Genomic DNA, 23,477 nt, shown 5'->3' on the forward strand with positions numbered 1-23,477 from the left:
TAAATACAACTATGGTATGCATCCCAAGACCATCCGGAGACCCTCAGCCAAGTAACGTCTAATTATGTTATATGATATATCTTAATGGGGCCACTTATACCATAGTTTTATATTATTCACCCTCTTTATGTGAAAGGGGCCCCTCAGCCAAATAACAGTGGTAATTATGTGAAGTCTTTATAGGGCCCCTTTATCACCACTGTCTCTGTCACCAATGTCTTGATGGGCCCTCAGTCAAATAACGAAGGTTAAGTCGTGTGAAGTATGTATTAATGTATTATTGTCATTATTATCATAAGCACATTGAATTCGTGGGAGGAGGTTGCATGACAACTAAAAACCAACATTTTGCACAACCTTTGAACTCACGGTCAATGTGTGTGCGAAGACCTGAAACTAGTGATTAAGGCCCTTGACATATCTGGAAAATGTTTACTGACATTAAAAGTCAAGTGAGAAAACCACGGACTCCCATTCGGTTCTTCTAGCTACCAGCGGAAGCGCCCCCTGGTGGTTAGCTGCTACTTCCGTCCTACTTCCTGGGCTTTCCGTTAAAAACCGGAAGAAAACGTCGATTTATTTAGTATAAACAGTTTATGGTTTGTGCAGACTAGTTATTTTGGTAACCTTCACAGCTTTAGCAAATGGGAAAGTCAACTCATTGTGTAATGAACCGAACTGCTTTATGAAAACAGCAAACGCACTTAATTTCTTAAACAACGTTATAATCTCTTTAAACTGTCTCTGTAGTAGCTGTCAATATTATTACTCGTGTTTGCATCTGTTAACATACAATGAAAACAAGCACACATCACATGTTAAGTACAGGACAAAGCAATGACTGCTGTCGCTGCATCTGTTCTGCAGCGAGGCGACGGCGCCCCGGCCTGCGCGCAGCCCGTCACCGCGTCCTCATCACACGAACCCCCGACAACAATAACCGACCACCACCCACCTGCAGCAAGATGACTGGCGGCCTACATCATGAGCACACCGAGACCGACCGACCGACAGACAGCCCGAGGGAAGGCACGCGGACTCGCTTCCTGCCTCCACCGGCTCCGGTGAGCCGTTCTCCTTCACTGAGCCGCTCGGCTCGGCGGTGAACCCATGGGTGTTCCGTTACCACCGGCACGGCCGTTCACCAAAGCGGTCACGTGAGGCACCGCTTCCGAACGAAAGCCTGCTCCGGTGTCTTTCAGTGCGCGGCCATTGTTATCACCTCGGTCCCTCAGCTCCACTCATTATTGTGAGTCGTCAACCACGTGACCCGGAAATCGGCTGCGCTCGACGTCTCCGATCTCCGGTGGTCGTGATAAAGGTCCGGTACATGAGAATTAGGAGGGCAAATTAGCAGATAGGGTAATCACTACTCACACAATGGGATTGAATGCATTTATAACATATTTACATTTAATTGCCTTTTAGTTTTTAAGTCTTAGAATGAGCCTTTTGAGTGAATTTGATGAAAGGACCTTGCTTTACGGGTGCCGCCATCTTGCGGCTCCATGTTACTTGATAAATAAACACTTCCAACCATGGATGTATTATAAAAACTGGATAGATCAACAGTCCAGAAAGGTTGACAAAGTAACAGCATGACTCGTGCGTTCAAGTTTAAAGTTCGGGAATAAATAGTTCTTGTTAGTTTGATTACAGCTGGATATTTTCACAAGGGTGCGTCTAGGGATGTCTAGATGAAGCCTTGTGAAAGCTTTTGGCTTCTTCCTGATTGAACCAAAAAAAGATTTGAAGCTTCAAATAGTCAGACCCCACTTGTGACCTCTAGTGGTCAGCTGTACTTATCACAGCCACAAACCTTCAAATAATCCACACGTACCACTTAGTTATGATGGTCATTTTCTTAATGGGACTAATTCAAGATGTTATACACACATAAACACAAAGACGAGTACATCAAATGTATTTATTTTTGAAAAAGTAGACATCTCAGAGCCTGCAGATTACAAATACAGAGTGAATGCCTGGACTCTATCGTGTTATTGCATCAAATCGGGCAGAAAAGTTGGTGAGAATAATTATGAACTATTTTCTATTCTCAGAATTCATTTGTTCATGTTTTACTGGAATGTACCGTGCATGTGTGACGCAGCAGTAAAAAAAACAACAGTAAGAACCAGTAAGAACGAATTCCAAGGCAGCCTTCATGGTGACAGTCATCAGCTGTGGACTCACTGTAGATGTCTAAGAGTTCTTCTGTGGAACCTTCATGGTCACCTGACAACACACGGACACAAAAAAAAGAGGCTCACACTCACTGATAAACAAGTCAAGAATAGTTAGGTTGCACTTTATCACCGTGAATAAGCAATAATTAATGTTGACTACACAGTTACAGTTGGTTTTCTTATCCCTTTCCCATCTGTACTTGTCACATTGTTTTAGTAAATAAATATATGTTGGTGGGTTCTCACATGAGCCCACACAGACGTTATCATAGCAGCAGAAGATCCACACACCACAGAGCGAGTGGTGAAACTGGATGACTGACCTACATATTGTAAATTTAAGCACTTGGTGCAGTTTGTTTGGGTCGGAGTGAACTCAGTCCAAGACATTTGATGTGAACCAAGGAACCAGACACGTGTGCTTGAAATAGATGGATCTTGGACTGTTTGCAAGTAAACTGAGTGATTCATGGAGCAGTATACATTTGTACTCAACAAAAATATAAACGCACAAACTTGAAATGGTGAACAAAAATAGAATGGCATGACATTTTCTCAGATTCTTGATGCATTTGTTTATGGAATGATTTGTTTTGCTCAAACCCAGTAGTCCAGTATCACTTGGCCACTCCCATTGACTACAATCTCAGATTGAGTATTTCAACTCACGAGAGTCATGGAGCATGGCAGAGTGGTGGTCAATATGTGTGACCAGTACACAAGACACTCCTTATGGTCTGGTGAATAAAAGGGCACACCAAAATGTGGACTTTTGTCACTTGTCAATATGCCACAGATGTCACAAATCATGAGGGAGCGTGCCATTGGCAGTGCTGGGTTGAGCGTTACAGCTGTGGCAACACAACTGAACGTGCAACATTCCAAGATCATTCCAGGCCACTATCGACAATCTGCTGTTGCCAGTGTACCGCTCTGCATGAGGCTAATGGTGGACACACACATTACTGAAGTTTGTGAACTTGGATCATCAACCCCCATTGTGTTCTTCCTGCCATTGCTCCAGGACTTTTGTTTTGAAATCGATCCTAATGCTCGCAAATTAAAGCCACTTTATTGATAAAGTTGTACTGTTATTTTTGGATAGTTACTCTGTTTTGTCACATAACCACTACAAGTTTTTCTTTGTGCGTTTATATTTTTGTCGAGTGTAGCATTTAGTTATTACCGTTTTGACTTCTGTATAGTTGTCCAGACCGTACTCTCCGAGCTCCCTGCCGTTGCCTGAGGCCTTGTATCCTCCGAATGGAGCCTGAGCCCCAAACACGTCATAACAGTTAATCCTGGAGAACACACACAGATTAGTCACATTATGTAAATATAAAATGTTCCATTTATGAGAGAAAGAACATCCATAATCATTATTACTAACATTCTAAATAAAATCTCCATTTATTTGCTTGTAACTGCTGCTGTACACACCAGAACAGCACAGGATAGAGGGATTTGAATTACCTGTAATTCTTCCCAAACTTAATTTTTTTATACCTAAAGGTTAGGTAAGGTAATGCCTCAGATAGTATTCATTCATTCATTCATTCATTCATTCATTCATTCAGTGATTTCAGCAGTGCCACTCCTACCAGACTGTGCCGGCACGGAGACTATTGGAGATGTAGTTGGCCTTATCAATGTCCTTAGTAAACACAGCAGCTGCCAGACCATATTTAGAGTCGTTGGCTCTTGTCACCACCTCCTCCAGTGTTTTAAACTTGAGGATCTGCATCACTGGACCAAAGATCTGCAAGAGAACATGTGACAGTCACACAGCTGCAGTGTAGGGCTGCTCGATTAATTGAGTAAATTGAGTTTAGCGCCGTTAGCGCGCTTACAGACAAACCGGAGCGGTCTGTTTATTAAATGAAAAGAGCATCGCTACAAATAACCAGCGTACCCGTGTGCTGCGGACGTGTGCCTCTGTTTTTAAAGTTTAGCGTTACTTTAGAGACTCATTTTAACAATCGAGAGTCACGTAAACATGATGTCACGCTTCTTTTTCGGGTCAGTCTTCATGGAAACGTGCCACGCGTTAACGGTACGGCAGTTAACGCACTAATATATACACAATAGGGATGCTCCGATTGCTCGGCCAGTGACCGGATCCGGCCGATTTTCACGTGATCGGCCCCAATCGGCGACCGGCCGGTCAGTCAGAAATGTTCCGATTTTAATAGAGTGTAGGGCTGGGCGGTACACCGGTTCACACTGAATACCATTTATTTTTCTCGTTATCATATGAATTTTTAATATACCACCATTCCGGTGTATTTGATTAGACAACATCCGCGCAGCCGCGGCGCTGCTGTCTGCTTTGCAAGTGAGCGCGCTCTGCATGTAAACATTTTGTTAATGTTTATATATTTGTTTCAATCACTGAACGAAGCCAGGAGTCGGGACCTTAAATCACTTGTAACAAACTTTTGATCAGCAATCAGCATTTGTTTGTCATTTAAACCTGTATGAGCAGAGAGCGCGAGGCATTGTTGGCACGGGGCAGGAGAGAAAGAAAGCGAGTGCGAGAGAGTGAGGTCTGCGCTCTTGTTCATCAGTTAATTAACTTATTTTTGTGTAGGTAATATGTTGTGAAATATGTTTAACATTAAATAAACTACATATACAGGTAGTTATGTCTCCTTGAAGTAGTTTGTCCTGTTATTAACGTCATGCTGTCATCACCTGACAGTCTGGCTGATGGAAAGCCCCCAGATGCAGCGGATGTAACGCACACCAGATGCGCGATGCAAATACTATGAGAATATATTAGAATATCTGTGTTTTTAAAGAGGGAATATTCGAATATCATTTTTGAGAAATTAAAAAAAAATTCAATTCGGAATCATCTAAAATCAGTATCGGCAGGTCAAACTTCTTGAAAAATCGGAATTGGCCCCAAAAATGGAAATCGGTGCATCCCTAATACACAATGATATTAATCTTCAGAACTATCTTACCTCCTCTCTGGCAATGGTCATGTTGTCCTGGACATCTCCAAACACAGTCGGCTGGATGAAGTAGCCTCTGTCGGCAGCCACGCCGCCTCCACACATGAGCTTGGCTCCCTCTCTCTTCCCACTGCTGATGTAGCCCAGGATCTTGTTGAATTGCTCCTGATCCACCTGTAGAGGCGGTGACACAGCAACAGCATCAGCTATGTGGGAGCCAAGGCACCGAGTTTTAGTAAAGTAGTTTTATATTTATAAAAAAAAAAAAAAAAAAGGTCCAGTGTGCAACTCCTCCGCTCAACCCCTCACTTTCATACATAGGTGATGAATCTTTAATAGATTAAATTATAATGTTAAAGGAATGATTTAATTGTGATGAAGCGTGTGTGCGCGTGTGTTACCTGAGGTCCCTGCTCGGTCTTTAAGTCAAAGGGATTTCCCACCACTCTGCTCTTTGCACGCTCAGCGCTGCGCTCCACAAACTCATCATAGATGTCTGCCTGGACATAGGTACGAGAGCCTGCACAGCAACACTGGCCTTGGTTAAAAAACAGAGCAAAGTGCGCCTGCTCCACTGCGTCTTCCACTGTGGGAGGAAAAGACAAAAAATATATATATTTTACCTTTTGTAAGAAAAACGTGTTTGTCATTTGAATTATTGATTATGTATATATGTATATATGTATATATATATATATATATATATATATATATATATATATATATATATATATATATATATATATATACACATATATATATATATATATACATATATATGTATATATGTATATATGTTTATATGTATAGATATATATATATACACATATATACATATATACATACACACATATACATATACACACATATATACATATACACATATATATACATATACACATATATATATTAGGGATGCACCGATTGCCATTCTTGGGGCCGATTCCGATTTTTCAAGAAGTTTGACCTGCCGATACCGATTTTCGCCGATTCAGATTTCAATTTTTTAAACCACTTTACAGCATACAGAAATATATATATTTTTGCATATTTTCTTGAATATAACATTTTAACATAGAAATACAATCAGTTGACATCCAATATCCAACTAAAAATACAAAAACTAATCACTAACTGTATGTGTAGTTTATTTAAGTTTAAACATATTTCACAACATAGTACCTACACACAAATAAGTAAATTAACTAATGACCAAGAGCTCAGAGCTCACTCTCTCTCGCTCGCTCTCTCTGTCTCTCTCTCTTTCTTGCCCCGTGCCAACAATGCCTCGCGCTCGCTGCGCACACAGGTTTAAATGACAAACAACCAAATGCTGAGTGCTGATCAAAATTTTTGTGCAAGTGATTTAAGATCCTGACTCTTGTCTTAAATATGACAGGCTTCAATCAGTGATTGAAACAAATATATAAACATTAATGAAACGTTTACATGCAGAGCGCTCACTCGCAAAGCAGACAGCTGCGCGGATGTTGTGTTATCAAATACACCGGTATGGCTGTATATTAAAAATTCATATCATAACGGAAAAAAAACAGTATTAGGTGTGAACCGGTATACCGCCCAGCCCTACACTCTACTACATGTGCGTGTAGTCGCGTGCATGTGTGTTGCTGATGCTGCGCGATGCGGGTGCATTTTGATCGGCTTATTAAAATCGGAATATTCTGACTGATCGGACGGTCACCGATTGTGAAGTTTATTGTTGGGATAACACTGTTGTTTTGTGATATTTATTTTTGTTAGGAAGCAGTAAGGGTGTAACTGCCATTTGTTTTGATTCCCCTTTTTTTCTCCTGTTTCTGTTAGTTCAGGAAGTTAGGTTTAGTTTCTGTAATTGTTTTTCTTCTTTATTTTCTCCCCCAGGGCAAGTTAGTTTTGTTTGAGAAGGTAGTTTCTTATGTTTATTATTTTGGCCTTGGTTCACCCCGAAGAGATGCTTCACTTATTTTTCTGTTTTATTTGGTTGTGACTGTGCCTGTGCCTATCTGATACATTGCATTTGGCACTGTGAACAATAAATATTATCATTTTATACTGCAAAAAGTCATTCTCTGTCTCGTTTATGTTGTGCCCCTATTCCCCTAGACTGGGGCGTAACATAATTGTCGCGGAGGTTAATTCGTTTGTACTGTTGGTTGGCAGTTTTTCTACGTGTATGGAGGCGTAAGATGACGTTCGATATGGATGAATTTGCACAGGCTCCTACTCTTGATAAGTTGGATAGATGTACTAAAGAGGATTTGTTGGTGATTGCTGCTTTTTTTGATGTTGTTGTTCCTATGAATGCCCTTAAGTCCGAGGTTAAACAAGTGTTATCAGAGAGACTGGTGGAGAGGGGTATAGTTGCAGTGGAGACGCAACCGCAGTCAGATGAAGTTTCTCCGGGTTTTAACGCGGGAGTGGGAGCGGCGGCTACCGCGACACACCAGCCCTCAGCGACCCCGTGGAGGAAGGCGCGATTGCTCCTGTCCTCATTCCGGGTCTGCGCCTGGATCACGGAGTGGATCCCATGGCGCTACTTCAGGCTGGGGTGGAGACGGAGGATCTGATAACATTGCAGCGTTTGATGCACCTTGTTTTATCCGATGTGGATAATATGTTACGCCCCAGTCTAGGGGATATATATATATATATATATATATATATATACACACACACATACATACATATATATATATATATATATAAACAAACAAAGAGCTGCACATGCAACACATACGGTTGGCGTCAGACATGATGATGTTGGGGCTCTTTCCTCCCAGTTCCAGAGTGACTTTCTTCAGGTTACTGCTGCCTGATGCCTGCTGGATTAGATGACCCACCTGAAAGGAAAAACAAAACAAAACATAGCTCATATTATTTTACTTATACTGCTGGCTTCCTGTATGGTTCAGGACTGATTTTAACAAGATCATCCAACCACTTGCTTATGGCTGTTCCTAGAACAAGGTGCAAAGCCTGAGGTGATTGAGCCTTGTATTTTTATGTAAGTACAGTCCAGACTCTAGAAACTCTAGAAGTCCATATTGAAAAATACACCTCCTCTGCTTAGAATTCAATTCAGGATGAGCTAGACTTATTTTTATTGTATGAATCTATATTTATATGTAGAATGATTTGCTTTACCTGTTTCTGTCGTGTTTTTGTTGTTGCCTGTGCAGCACTTGTGTTATATAATAAGATTCACACACTCTACAGGTCTGACTGGTTTGGAGGTCATTACTCCATTGTGTGTATGAAGCCACAGTGAGGAATTATCTTTGAGTCACAGGTTATCGAAATGTCTTCCTTTTTGGCTTCCCTCATTACAAACACTCACTCTCCCACACCAAAGTCCATAGTGACAATCTGCCTGGTTTGGCACATTTCTTTCCTAACTTTTACATCTAAATAAAGGATTTCAAATCAACACATTTGAACTCACTGTTGAAGGCAGTAGTGAATCAACCACAAAAACAACAAATGACTTAAGTTAAACACTGCAGCTGATGAATCTGCTTTTCCTCACTGGCAAAATAAATCTACTTCACCCAGTGTTTTAAAAAGGTTGTCGAACTCCACTTGAACTCGGACAAATAATTTACTCAAAAAACGGGCAATATTCCTACCTCTGTGGATCCAGTGAAAGCCACTTTGTCAACGTCCATGTGCCTCGCAATAGCAGCACCTGCTGAAGGTCCCATGCCAGGTAGGATATTCACAACACCTTCAGGGAAACCCACCTGAAAGGAAAACCACGTCAACCAGAGGTAAAGAAACGGTGGTTATACCAAGTTTGATTAGCAATTTTACTTTAAAAAATATGGTTATTTGTATTTAGAATGTAAATGGATAAAGAAACCTCTTAAAGTACCTCTTTAATCAAGCTGGCTACATACAGTGCTGTGAGTGGTGTCTGCTCTGCAACCTTCATCACCACAGTGTTACCAGTTGCGAGTGCAGGGCCAAGTTTCCATGCCTGCATCAGCAGAGGGAAGTTCCACTGCAGAGAGAGAGAACGTGTGAAACGTCTGTTTTTCTTGTTCATCAACACATCTTCAGCTGCTCCTCAGAATCAGAATTTAGAAGGGTGGGGCCTTCTAGGGCCAGGTAGGATTTCCTTGCATGTGCCGTACACATTACACATTTGTAATTACGCGTTACAAATTGTACATGTGTGCGATTACACGCCACAAATTGTACACATGTAATTACACGTCACAAATTGTACATGTGTGTAATTACGTGTCACAAATTGTAAATGTGACAAATTGCACACATGTAATGACACGTCACAAATTGTACACGTGTGTAATTACGCGTCACAAATTGTACACGTGAAAAATTGCACACGTGATTACGCGTTACAAATTGCACACGTGTGATAACGCGTTTCAAATTGCACACATGTGATTACGCGTTACAAATTGCACACGTGTGATTACGCGTTACAAATTGCACACGTGTGATTACGCGTTACAAATTGCACACGTGTGATTACGAATTACAAATTGTACACACATACATTTGAAGTGTGTACAATTTAATGGTGACATTGAATATCGTGTGTGGTATGTGGTCCACTCAGCTAAAATCTCATATAAACCATTCTTATGTTCACGAAACACAGTTAAAACACAGATGGATCAAACCAACAGGAGCGAAAAAAAACTTTACAGCGCACGTTGATAAGCGGCACCGCAGCATCAGCGTGATTATGTAAACAAAAAAAACATGTGTCGGCTGGACAAAGGAGAACCCCCAGATTCTATCTGTATCATTGTTATCACTCTATGACCAAGATTCACTGATCCAGCCCCAAAATAAGAGCAAAACAACTACTGACTTTCAAGAAATACAAGCAGAAATGTTGTCTTACCTTTGCTGTTTATCAAAACAAGTTATTTCCACCAGAACAAAATCACTTCTAATGAAGAACTACACTTTCCAGCATGCTTTGGGGACAAATCCCGGTCTGACTGATCATTACAGAGCGACATTAGATCGTTCTGATGAGAGAAGAGCGAATGTCCACACAAATGCGTTTGTGTCATTTTGACTTACTAATGAAGTGATTCACACTTTAAAACGAGGTTTAAAACGAGCTGTCAATTACCCTAATTGACCAAGGTAAGCAAGCGCTATGGCGCTGCGTAACTGAAGACGCTGCAGAGTCACAGAGTTGTTATTACGCACCGCACAGGGAGCATTCATTTACAGCGTGTTTTCGTACTTTTTTTTTTTTCAAAACAAGTTCTTTTTAGACCAATAGTGACATGTAAATTAAATTAGATGGGTTTTAATAATTTGGTACCTAAGAAATCTCAAATGGCACAGATGGTGCCAAACGAGAGAACGCCTATCTCTTTACTAAAAACTTTACTCTGCTTCACTTCAGCAGCATCAGACTTTGCACAGCTCATCCACATGTTGTGACATGACCTCCATGTGTTTTTAAGCTACTACTGCATATTTTAATGATATTTAATGAGGTGATATTTGCTTTAACATACAACATTTATTAAGGCGAGAGAAAAAAATCCTTCATTTATCCCGTCTTCCATGTGCTGTCTTCACATCTACAGTGAAACTTACACCTCTGGTGGAATCTCACAAGTGTTATCTTGATTTTGATACCAAGATAATTCACATAGAGCTTGTAACTGCAGAGATTTACTCTATTTAGTCTGGGCATGTCATTTTCGAACAGGGACTCCAAAAAGAGGGTCAGGGAAGAAGAGGTTAATATACAAACTGTTTTTCTACACTGTGTTTCAATTACACTTCCATACACTCATACTAAGGTTCATCCGAGTGCCAACCAAACCACACCCTGAGCTCACATTTCTATGCTCCTTTTCGAATGTTTGATAAAAGATATGCCGGGAGGGTTCAGCCAATACATCTGACCAAAGATCTCATCGCGACATTTGTGCTGACAAACAGCAGCAGCAGAACAAATATTTGCTCGGCCATCAGGGGATGGAAAAAGGAAAAATATAGCACATGCACATACAGTAAAAGACATTTAAAAGAGTTATAGATCAATCCGAAAAAGTAGTGAAAAGGAAGGAAAAGATACACACACCTCAATTCTCCCCTTCAAAGACAGTGTAGTGCTAGGCTGAGAAACTTTGTGGCCCTCACCGGAATGATCTGTCCACAGACTCCAATGGGTTCATGTCTGGTGTAGCAGAAATAATCCCCGTCAATGGGAATGGTCTTTCCCTCCCATTTGTCAGCCCAGCCTGCATAGTACCTACATAACAAAACACACAACTGGTTCAAAGCTCACAGCAAAGCTACTTGGTCTCGTCTATGACATTCAGAACATTCACATCCAAAGAGAAATGCAGAAGCTGAAGTGCAAATAACTGCAAATAATAACCTGAGACATTTGACCACATGGGGCACATCCACAGCGTAGGCGATAGAGTAAGGCTTCCCGTTATCGAGCGTCTCCAGTTCCTGTGGTAACAACACATCAGCTCTGCATGCACTGTAGTTATAGCATATGTTGTTATGTGATATGGAGTGTTAATATATATATATATATATATATATATATATATATATATATATATATATATATATATATATATATATATATATATATATATATATATATATATATATACATACATATATATATACATATATATACATATATATATACATATACAGTACAGACCAAAAGTTTGGACACACCTTCTCATTCAAAGAGTTTTCTTTATTTTCATGACTATGAAAGTTGTAGATTCACACTGAAGGCATCACAACTATGAATTAACACATGTGGAATTATATACTTAACAAAAAAGTGTGAAACAACTGAAAATACGCCTTATATTCTAGGTTCTTCAAAGTAGCCACCTTTTGCTTTGAATACTGCTTCGCACACTCTTGGCATTCTCTTGATGAGCTTCAACAGGTAGTCACCTGAAATGGTCTTCCAACAGTCTTGAAGGAGTTCCCAGAGATGCTTAGCTCTTGTTAGCCCTTTTGCCTTCACTCTGCGGTCCAGCTCACCCCAAACCATGTCAATTGGGTTCAGGTCCGGTGACTGTGGAGGCCAGGTCATCTGGCGCAGCACCCCATCACTCTCCTTCTTGGTCAAATAGCCCTTACACAGCCTGGAGGTGTGTTTAGGGTCATTGTCCTGTTGAAAATGGTCCAACTAAACGCAAACCGGATGGAATAGCATGCCGCTGCAAGATGCTGTGGTAGTCATGCTGGTTCAGTATACTTTCAATTTTAAATAAATCCCCATCAGTGTCACCAGCAAAGCACCCCCACACCATCACACCTCCTCCTCCATGCTTCACGTGGGAACAAGGCATGTAGAGTCCATCCTTTCACCTTTTCTGCTTCGCACAAAGACACGGTGGTTGGAACCAAAGATCTCAAATTTTGACTCATCAGACCAAAGCACAGATTTCCACTGGTCTAATGTCCATTCCTTGTGTTCTTTAGCCCAAACAAGTCTCTTCTGCTTGTTGTCTGTCCTTAGCAGTGGTTTCCTAGCAGCTATTCTACCATGAAGGCCTGATTCACACAGTCTCCTCTTAACAGTTGTTCTAGAGATGTGTCTGCTGCTAGAACTCTGTGTGGCATTGACCTGGTCTCTAATCTGAGCTGCTGTTAACCTGCGATTTCTGAGGCTGGTGACTCGGATGAACTTATCCTCCGCAGCAGAGGTGACTCTTGGTCTTCCTTTCCTGGCACAGTCCTCATTTGAGCCAGTTTCTTTGTAGCGCTTGATGGTTTTTGCAACTGCACTTGGGGACACTTTCAAAGTATTCCAAATTTTTCGGACTGACTGACCTTCATTTCTTAAAGTAATGATGGCCACTCATTTTTCGTTACTTAGCTGTTTTTTTCTTGCCATAATACACATTTTAACAGTCTATTCTGTAGGACTATCAACTGTGTATCCACCTGACTTCTGGGGTGGTCCCCACCCCATTTATAAGGCAAGAAATCCCACTTATTAAACCTGACAGGGCAAACCTGTGAAGTGAAAACCATTTCAGGTGACTACCTCTTGAAGCTCATCAAGAGAATGCAGAGAGTGTGCAAAGCAGTAATCCGAGCAAAAGGTGGCTAGTTTGAAGAAAGTAGAATATAGGGCGTATTTTCAGTTGTTTTACACTTTTTTGTTAAGTACATATTTCCACATGTGTTAATTCATAGTTTTGATGCCTTCAGTGTGAATCTACAATGTCAATAGTCATGAAAATAAAGGAAACTCATTGAATGAGAAGGTGTGTCCAAACTTTTGGTCTGTACTGTACATATACATATACATATACACACACACACACACACATACACATTTATATACACAAGCTTTGTGTTTAATCTGGATCTGAGAGCTCCAGATTGGAGTGGTGTACAGTAGAGCTGCAACTAACGATTATTTTCGTAATCGATTAATCTATCGATTATTTTCTCGATTAATCGATGAATCGTTTGGTCCATAAAATGTCAGAAAACGTTGATCGGTGTTTGCCAAAGCTGGAAATTATGATGTTCTCCAAAGTCTGGTTTTGTCCACAAACTCAAACAAAATGATTCAGTTTTAATGTTTCTTTGTTATGTGGAGCAAGGAAACAAAAAAAATCACATTTAAGAAGCTAAAACAATCAGAAATCTTGTTCTAATCATGAAAAAAGCTTCAAACCGATTATCCATCCATCCATTATCTACCGCTTTATCCTCCACCAGAGGGTCACGGGGGGTGCTGTGCCTATCTCAGCAGACATTGGGCGATAGGCGGGGTACACCCTGGACAGTTCGCCAGTCCATCACAGGGCCACATATAGACAAACAACCATTCACTCACACTCTCACACCTACGGTCAATTTAGAGTGATCAATTCACCTAATCCCCATATCGCATGTTTTTGGACTGTGGGAGGAAGCCGGAGAACCCGGAGAAAACCCACGCACACACGGGGAGAACATGCAAACTCCTTGCAGAAAGGCCCTTGTTCCGAAGTTGTTCCAAACGGGGCTCGAACCCAGGAACCCGGGTCTTCTTGCTGCAAAGGCAAGAGTGCTAACCACTACACCAACCGTGGGCCCCCAAACCGATTATCAATTATCAAAATAGTTGGCGATTAATTTAGTAATCGATTAATAATCGATTCATCGATTAATCGTTTCAACTCTAGTGTATAGTCTTTGTAGGTTAACTTTTTTAACCTTTTAAAAATGTATTTATTTTTAAAACACGTGGCGTTGTACTGCAGCTTCAGGAGGTGGATTTTCTCACCGACCATCAAAAATAAACACACAGCTGTGGTTAAGTAGCTGTGGTATTAAGCTGTGCAAATGAATTAAAATCAGTGCAGTGTCCCGAGAAGAACAACTGACTTACAGCAAGATAGGCAGTGTCCCTCTCGATGGCGTCGGCCAATCGGTTGAGCAGAAGGCCGCGATGAGAGGCGTCCATCCGTCGCCATGGTGACCCCAACTGGAAGGCATTTTGTGCTGCCTTCACTGCCTTGTTTACGTCTGCCTGGAAATATTAACAACATACAACATGATTAATTAAGGGAGTTGGTGGTTTTAAAGGAACATCTCCAAAGGAAGGGACAGAAAGTTATACATACTTTTAAAAAGGAATGGTATAAGAAAAAGGACAGAGCAACTGTAGACTCTGTAAACTGAAGGCCAAGTCAGGATACTTTTATAACTCTGTCATCGAGTTTATATAACTCTGTCATCGAACTAAGCAAGTCTGAACTAACTCACTCTCTCTACCTCCCTCCCTCTCTTTAACACACACATGCAAGTTTCTACACAGTTTAAGTTTCTGTTATAGTACAGTACTACAATCTTGATATTCTCAGATTGCATGGTGTGCTGTCTGCAACGTATGAAATACTAATTTGGTATGTGTACATCTTGGTCTGTGACTGCCTGCCTACCCTAGAGCTCACCGCATGTCACTGGGTATAATATGACTCTTTTAAAGGGTATAATATGACTCTATTACTTGTAGAAACAAGTAAAAGGTTCAGCTAGAAAGATGTGATCGCAGAGTAAAAAAACAAACAAATCGGTATCTCAAATAAAAAGTATCACAAAGCATTAGCGTGTGATGTTCATTCACCTCACGTTCACTTCAGAGGACACTCACCTCAGCAGCCTCTGCCACTTGACAGATGACTTCCCCTGTAGCTGGGTTGATGGTGGGGAACATCTTCCCACTCGCTGCATCGTGCCACTCATTGTTGATAAATAGCTGAAACATTAAAAAACAAAACAAATATTTGGTTTTCATTTAGTGTATAGCAGGAAAAGACAACAAAGCAGTGAGAGACCACTGTGTGCTGTGGACCGGACTTAATTTAACACCATTTAAAGGGGACATTTTATGCAAAATCAACTTTTTAATCATTTTAATACTTATATTTAGGACTCTTGTGGCCCTATCAGTCGGCAAAGTGTGAAAAAAGATGACTCAGTCATGTTTTTGTGGTCCTCCTCAGTCTAAGTACAGGAGATAAAACACACAGTGATGACTTCTGCACTCAATGCTACGTCACAATGAGACATTCCTGCAATTGTTGTCTCTCGCGCTCCGCTTTGTCCCTAAAAAAACGCAAGAGTGCAGGTGAGGGCAATAGTATCTGGAAGAGCGGGTCTGCAAAGTGTTCTATTTTTGGCTGCACAGTGCAGCACAGAGTTCTACACAAACTTCCAGTCTCAGAGGATTTACGTGTCCAGTGGATACATTTTATATATGATAGCAATAATGATGGCTTTCCTAAATGCTAACTGCTGCTTTGGCAGGGTGATTGAACTCCTTTGGTGCTTCATCCTTAAGGTATTTTGACCAAAGCATGTCACAGACCTGTTCATTAGGACACCAGGGAACTAGGTTCACTTGGAGAAATGGGGTACATGTCTCCTTGCTTAGTCACATTACAAGAAAGAGTAAGAAAATCATTAAAACTGAATCTTTTTTGTGTGTGGATAAAACAAGACATTTGCTATCATGTCATTTCCAAGTTTGTCAAAAATAAAACTAATCGAAGAATCCAAAGAAATAAATCAACATTTAAATAAATTGTGAAAATAATGGGTAGTTGTGGCCCTACACTGTGTATAGAATTCATAGATGTCGCACCAAAAAAAAAAACATATAAAAAGAACAGAATAACTGAACAGAAGTACGACACAATTTCATTGCAATTCTCCTCTCAGTGGAACAAAGAAAGTGATTGATTAAAAGAAAAAGTGGCAGATCAGCGATCAATTAACAGCTCACACATACAAATAAGTCAATACAGGTCATAATTAAAAGTCATGATTAATAAGAATGCAGTCAGCAGTGGTGACGGCACAGCCATTCTAACAGGTCCAGACAGATCAGTTATTATAGGATTAAAACTGCAGATGTGACTCAGTGCAGGACCTGGATTGTGTTTGTGGTCTGATGTAAACACCGTGTTGACAGGTTCTGACAGGTCCGCTCTCCACAGTGTCCTATGAGACAGTTAAACTTCGAAAGCAGCACCTTTAACTCAGGTGTAGCAGCAAATCATAAAAGAGGAGGAGGTGCTGGTTGACTTGTTTGTACAAACCTCTTTCCATTTGACACTAGGCGATAAGGACGAGAGCCAGATACTTATTTTCCACCACTTAGGTAAAACTAAAGTCAGGTGATAGTGTTTCTTTTTTTCATTATTGAGTAATTTCTCATTTATATTCTTTATTTGTTACCGTCCTGGCCAAAGGCAGCAGAACATTATCATATATTTGTTTTAAATACCCACTTAAAAAGGCGTGTACAATTCTCAGTAAAACACCCAGAAAGTGATTTTATTTTATCTTGTGCGCACAAGATAAAGAATGTTGAAGGTCCACATACATAAATGCTTTATGTATGTGGACCGCAGAGATAAGTTGCTTTTATAACCGTATAAAGCTAAAGAGTTTGAAACATGACATGGCGTTAATGGCCTTATTTCTCCGTTGTTACGACGCATTCTGTGCAGAGAATACCAGTTACAAAGGTCAACGAGAACAATCTGCAAAAGCATTTTAGCTGAGTCATGTTTGGGCTGTTTATTTTTTATGAGAGAGAGAAAAATATTTGTGACACAGTTGAAGAATTAGGTCTTTGAAAAGACTTGGCACAAATGTGTTATCAGGCTTCAGCAGAGCTTTCTGATGAGCTGACCTTTTGAATCAGGTGTGTTTGAGCAGGGAAACACCTACAACATGCAGGACAGTGGAGTGAGAAACACTGCTCTAATGTCTTATTCTATCGTCATTCGAGTGGATTCAGTGGATCTGAGATACAGGTCTCATGATCCCCACAACAACCAGAGGAAGGTGGGACTGAAATAAATAAATAACTTTTTTTCAAAAAGAAAGTAAAAGTCTGACACTGCTCTGTACTATGTTTTAACCATGTGGAGCGAAAAAATGGATGAAACCGAAGATTTTAAAATATTCAGAGGTTTCATTTGAAGACCGGAAATAAATCTGCTGCGACCCATAATATCTGTGGACCCTGACAGGGCCTCACTAACCGACCGTTACATAAATCCTACCTGAATTTAGTCTGCGTGGTTAATTTTCCGCAGTCTGGATCCAGGAATGCATCGACGTCAAGATACACAACTTCACCAGAGACACTATTTTTTTTTTTTTTTAAGTGTTCGTGAACGCGCCGAGCAGCAGCGAGAACGCGCTCAGTTCGATTTTTTATCGCCGTTTATGCTACAAAAATACAGGTAGCCAGCGAACCACTGACGGATTCTACTGCATTTATGAGCAACTAAAGAAAAAAACATTTCAGACCACGTTTTGTTGTTTTGCTTTATTCGGTGTCACGTGTTCCGTTTATAAAGTAGTACCTTGTTGTAGTGGACCTCCGGTTCGCCGCTCGGTGCTGGTATGGCGGCGGCGGAGAAGTGACGCAGTGACAGGCGACTCAGTCCGGGGACTGTGCGAGAAAAGAGACGCTGCATGGTTGTTCAGGTTCTCCGCCTGAGAGTGCGAGCTCTACCAGTCTTTAAAACGTGACAAGCTCCGCCCACCCCGTTATCTCACCTCCATCATGACCCCTCTCCCACTTGTCCTGTGTTCTGTTACCGCGTGGGGCCGATAGAGGGCACTGTTGTACCGTGCACACAACGAGTGCAGAGCAGGGGTCACCGGTTGGTGGCGGTAGTGTACCAATACGTCGTTTGCCAGCCGTCATTAAACAACAAAGAAGAAGAAGACAGAGCATTATCAGTTATTTAGTCAGCCCCATAGCTCGTGGTTTTTACTTTTAAAAGCGCTTTATTTTTTGCAACAAGTTCAGCATTAGTTCGTCGGGTAAGTTAATTGTAGCGTAGAAAACAGTAACCGGTTAGTGTGGTAAGGTTGGCTGTTGTGTGGTTGCGACAGAGGAGCTACTTCGATTGCTAGCATTGCTAGCTCTCCTGTGTGCTAGCGAACAACATTGCAGAGTCCGGTGGAAAGGTTCGGCTCGTTATTTACTGATTGACGTCAGTGTTTTCTCACTAAAAGCGTCTTCATCGTAGATGAAGGTCAGTAATAAAACCACGATGTAACCAGTGTTACTGTTCACCACTCTCAAACTACTGCTAATGTTGCTAACCGCTGTTCATCACTTCAGCTGTAGCCTTCAATCAAATGTGAGCCTGAATCAAAACAGTGGAGCCATTTTTAAGTGAATCTACTGTTCTACTATAGTTAGTTTTTAATGCACTTTTATGTCTCTGATGCGTGTTTGTTTCTCTCGCAGCATGGCGCTAAAGTCAGGAGAGGAGCGTCTGAAAGAGATGGAGGCAGAGATGGCTCTGTGAGTTCATACATCACAATAAAAAACATTCTATATAAGTTGATCATGGCTAATGTGTGCATGTTTGGGATACGTGTGAATGAGTAAAGTTGTAAATATTTCCATACATTGCCACAGCGAGGAGTCTGTATCTTTCCCTTTATTGCAGGAAGATGTTATTTAAAATGATCTTCACTTATACCTGGTATTAACATCCATCCTGCGTCAATGCATGCTCAGGAATGTGGTTTTTGTGATAAGATCATGGGATGAACTCTTAGAGCTGTCCACGTGTGATCATTTCACCCAGGATGGATCTTAATACCAATTCTGAACAAGGTCCAAGATTTTTGCTTTCACATTTCTCTTTACTAACCTGTTAATGTAACATTAAGGTATTTTGTACGACAGTCTGGCAATGTTATTATTGATTTCTCTAACATGATCAGCATTACTAATGCTTAATCAATGACCTGTCAGTCAAGTTGACAGACATTTTGTTTCATATTAGATCAAATGTTTGTGTGAGTGTGTTAAGACTATGTTTTTTGTTGTTGTAAGGGAATTGAATCAGAATCATAAATGACCTAATCCTGATCTCTTACTTCCATTCCCTGCTCAGTTCCTCATGGATTTAACTCTTACTATATGTTACCTGCTAAGTCTTGTTAATCATACACACCTCTCGAAAAACCAGGTCCACCCAGATTAAAGTCAAGAAATTGGCTTTAGAATTCAGTTAATAAATACAAATGTTAACTGTCCCTCTTATGTTATTGTGTGTCTGTCTACATTTTATTTTGCTGTAGTTTTGAGCAGGAGGTTCTTGGTGGACCAGTGCCAGTGTCAGGAAGTCCACCTGCATTGGAGACCGTCCCCATGGCTCTGGCTGTTCCAGCGCTTCCACTCATACGACCCATCATAGGCACCAACACCTACAGACAGGTTTGCACTGTTCTGCTAGTAACTGAGTAATACTTTACCCTCCATCCAGAAGATGGTGCTGAGGTCATTCGTTTTGTGTCTTCTCTCTTAGGTCCAGCAGACATTAGAAGCCAGAGCTGCTAGTTTTGTTGGTCCCCCACCCCCGGTCTTTGTTGGACCAGGTAAAATTGAACTCTCACATGTGCTCACCAAACAGGGTTTTGAAATAAGATATGCTAAACTGCATATTATGTACTGTTCAACATCATTCTGTTGTTTAAAATTTACTAGTGTACTTTCCTGTCAACTGGGCACTTTCAGTATCTGTGTTTCTATGCTGTGCTCTGGTTACACACTGTTGTCCACTCACTGTGTGTCTTGTGTCTGTCCCAGTCCCTCCAATACGTCCTCCTCCTCCGCCCATGATGAGACCAGCCTTTGTCCCACACATCCTGCAGAGGCCTGGTAAGGTCACCACTAGTCTGCTAGAAAATGCAATTCTTGTTTAAATACAGAAGGAAGTTCTTGTAATGGCACAACCATTTAATACTGATAAAATTACAGTAAGTGCATTCTATTCTATTCTTATATTGTAACTGGAGGAGATGCAGAGCGTCACACTGAGGCGTCATTTTAGTGGAAACATACATGACTGTTTCTCTTTGCCTTCATGTGGAACATGCTGTATGTTACTATAATGTAAACAATGTTGTCAGGCGGTCAGAGGCTGCCGATGATGCGTGCCCCTCCAGTCGCCCCTCCTATGCCCCGGCCTCCTCCCCCTCCTCCCATGATGCTTCCCCCTTCCCTGCCGCGCCCGACACCTCAGGGACCTCCTCAGTCCATCCAGCACATGACGGCTCCACCTCAGGTCAGAGCAACAACCGTTTCTCCTTCAGTCTGTGTCCATGTCTCACTGTGTTGACACCATTTTATTATTTAATCAGGTCTTCCAAAAGAAAGTAAATCAAATTGTATGAGTCCTTGTGTCTCTGTGTCCGTCTCACTCAGGTCAGAGATATGGTCTCTATGGCGCCTCCTCCGACCTCGAGACCACCGCCTCCGGTCAAAGCAACGCAGTCGGTTATCCAGGCAGCACCGACCGTCTACTCTGCGCCTCCTGCTCCAGTCGCACATAAAAGAATAGATGTCCGAGCTCAGAGACAAGCCAGAATGGTATCAGTACTCTGTGTTTCTGCGTGATTTAAAGTCCATCGTGCTTGCTCACAGTATATATTGAGGACTATGCGTTTAAGGACTGCATTTATGAGGTGTTCAACTGAGTGGATGTGGATTTCTCAGGAGGAACTGGCAGCTCGGGTCGCAGAGCAGCAGGCAGCGGTGAGGGCAGCAGGTCTGCTGGACAAGAAGGAGAGTGATGACAGCGGCAGCGTGATTGGACCCAGTATGCCTGAGCCTGAGCCAGCCCAGCCTGAGGTACATGCAAACAACAACGTTCTGGTAAAGAGAAAATGGAGAAGAAGAAAAAAACGATTTACATTATATACTGTATACTGTTTTGTTTCAGCCTGTGGAAAGTGTTACAGAGGACAAGAAGAAAGGAAAGTCGGATAAGGTGAAGAAGTGTATCCGTACTGCAGCAGGAATATCCTGGGAGGATCCTAGCCTGCTGGAGTGGGAGTCAGGTACAGAACACTGCAGCTGTCACACACAGAGTACAAACAACCACATGCTGTTGTCAGGGATCAGACAAATTTACTTTTTTTTTAGTATTTTCCTTTTCCTTTTTTATGCACGTGTATAAATAGACTTATGATGGAAACACTCACTGTCACCTTGTCTTTGTTCCTCTGTTTCTGTGGAGTTATTCAATAGGGACTGTTCATAAACACATCCTTACAAAGGACAACAGTGACTGAAAATCAGACGAAAAGAGGAGAACAAACACTTACTACTTCCGTCTTTTTTGTTGCAGATGACTTCCGCATCTTCTGCGGTGATCTGGGTAATGAGGTCAATGACGACATTCTGGCCAGAGCCTTCAGCAGATACCCGTCGTTCCTCAAAGCTAAGGTTGGTCTCTGCTGTGCTGTCGTCCTGTAAACGCCTCTCAACAATCAGATCCTCTTCAGATTTTGCTGTGTGTGTCATCAGGTGGTGAGAGACAAACGTACAGGAAAAACCAAAGGCTACGGCTTTGTGAGCTTCAAAGACCCCAATGATTACGTCCGAGCCATGAGAGAAATGAACGGTTAGTTCCATCAGATATTCTTCACCTCTATTCACCTGAGCACTCTGGGCCAAGTCGTACTACTCACATTCTGTGTCCGCGGAGCCCCAGTTTGCATTTCAATCCCGGTCCTGTAAGACACTGACACACCTGATTCAAATGGTCGGCTCATCAGCAAGCACTGCAGGAGCCTGATAATGACCCATTTATTTGAATTAGATGTGTTGGAGCAGGGAAACATCTAAAACATGCAGGGCAGTGGATCCTACAGGATCAGGATTGAGACATTGAGAAACCCTGCCCACAGAAAGCATGATTCTTCCCTTCAAATTTAAGTGGTTCAATATTTAATTATTAACTAGTGTTTATTTTCCATACTCTGTCCAGGGAAGTACGTTGGCAGTCGGCCCATCAAACTAAGGAAAAGCATGTGGAAGGACCGAAACATGGAAACGGTTCGCAAGAAACAGAAAGAGAAGAAGAAACTGGGCCTGAGATAATGGCCCAATGAAGTCAAGAGCGTGCGTCTCGAGCCGTTCTCTGATTTGAACTCTGGATGATGAAGTCCAGAGAATTAGGTCCGGACATTCTCTGGAGTTTACCATTCACATATGACAAGCACAGCAGCAAATTTATCAATTTTTAAAGTCATTTACAACAGCAGCAGAATCACAAGAGGATTCAGGGGAGAGGGGCTGAGCCTGCAGGAGGCAGGACGACTCGCTGTGGATTATACGTTCACTCCAGAGAAAATGTGTTCACACATGAAGCCTCTCCAACTAAACTCCAGAGAATGTCCAGACATCAGTGTCTCATCTGAAAGCAGCTGTGTGTTGTGCTACACAGTAGATAAACACAACTATTATTTTTGACTTGTCCCTCAGACGTCTGTACATTTTCTTAAATAAAAAAAGATAAAACATGTTATGGTTTAATTTCCTTCATGTGTAAAATGAGTTCTCATTGAAACCCCAGTCCTTTAACCTTTAGTTCTGGCTTCAAAGTGAACATGATACTTGTTATCATTAGCTAAGGCCTAACTTAGTGTCTGTTCAACATGAGTCACTGTCAGTGTGCGTTAGAGGTGTTTTGTGTTACTTACTCACTCTCGTCACCTTAACTGCAAAAATCTTCCATCTGTATAAACAGCAATTAAATAACAGTTATTTTTCACCTTAAATTAATAGATTCTTTGAAAACAACATAATTCCTGGTCATAATAGAACACTGCCACCTGCTGGATTACCAAGAAACGTACACCAAATCTGTGCCATACGAAAGAAAAATGGTATAAAAATATATACATTTGAGGCAAGGGTTAGCATAAAAGCATAACATGGAATACAAGATTTAATGCTATAGTGAAGAGATGAAAAAACAGGTTTCAATGACAGCGCTTT

At 41.4% G+C, this 23,477-nt stretch overlaps 2 protein-coding genes across 4 annotated transcripts; one reads left to right on the forward strand and one right to left on the reverse strand.

The window, feature by feature from the left end:
- Positions 1-1,913: 1,913 nt before the first annotated feature.
- LOC310936048 (aldehyde dehydrogenase, mitochondrial-like) lies at positions 1,914-18,171 on the reverse strand. The gene is made up of 13 exons (XM_083900073.1): positions 18,028-18,171; positions 15,297-15,401; positions 14,532-14,672; positions 11,538-11,617; positions 11,297-11,408; positions 9,024-9,152; positions 8,779-8,892; positions 7,890-7,992; positions 5,551-5,735; positions 5,159-5,323; positions 3,791-3,948; positions 3,376-3,490; positions 1,914-2,238 (listed from the first exon to the last, which is right to left on the reverse strand). The coding sequence occupies exons 1-13, from the start codon at positions 18,139-18,141 to the stop codon at positions 2,206-2,208; spliced, it is 1,554 nt and encodes a 517-aa protein (XP_083756199.1). The 5' UTR covers positions 18,142-18,171; the 3' UTR covers positions 1,914-2,205.
- Positions 18,172-18,374: 203 nt separating this feature from the next.
- On the forward strand, positions 18,375-22,961 carry rbm42 (RNA binding motif protein 42). Of its 3 annotated transcripts, none has more exons than XM_083891980.1 (12): positions 18,375-18,493; positions 18,927-18,983; positions 19,772-19,907; positions 19,999-20,068; positions 20,280-20,351; positions 20,603-20,757; positions 20,898-21,062; positions 21,189-21,323; positions 21,415-21,532; positions 21,823-21,920; positions 22,002-22,098; positions 22,465-22,961. In XM_083891980.1, the coding sequence occupies exons 2-12, from the start codon at positions 18,928-18,930 to the stop codon at positions 22,575-22,577; spliced, it is 1,215 nt and encodes a 404-aa protein (XP_083748106.1). In that variant the 5' UTR covers positions 18,375-18,493; position 18,927; the 3' UTR covers positions 22,578-22,961. The 3 variants fall into 3 exon arrangements, with proteins under 3 accessions (XP_083748106.1, XP_083748105.1, XP_083748107.1); XM_083891979.1 differs by having other exon boundaries at positions 18,391-18,816; XM_083891981.1 differs by having other exon boundaries at positions 18,391-18,708.
- Positions 22,962-23,477: the final 516 nt, after the last annotated feature.

This window comes from Microchirus variegatus (genome assembly GCF_963457635.1).
Source record: "Microchirus variegatus genome assembly, chromosome: 1".
Classification (NCBI taxonomy): domain Eukaryota; kingdom Metazoa; phylum Chordata; class Actinopteri; order Pleuronectiformes; family Soleidae; genus Microchirus; species Microchirus variegatus.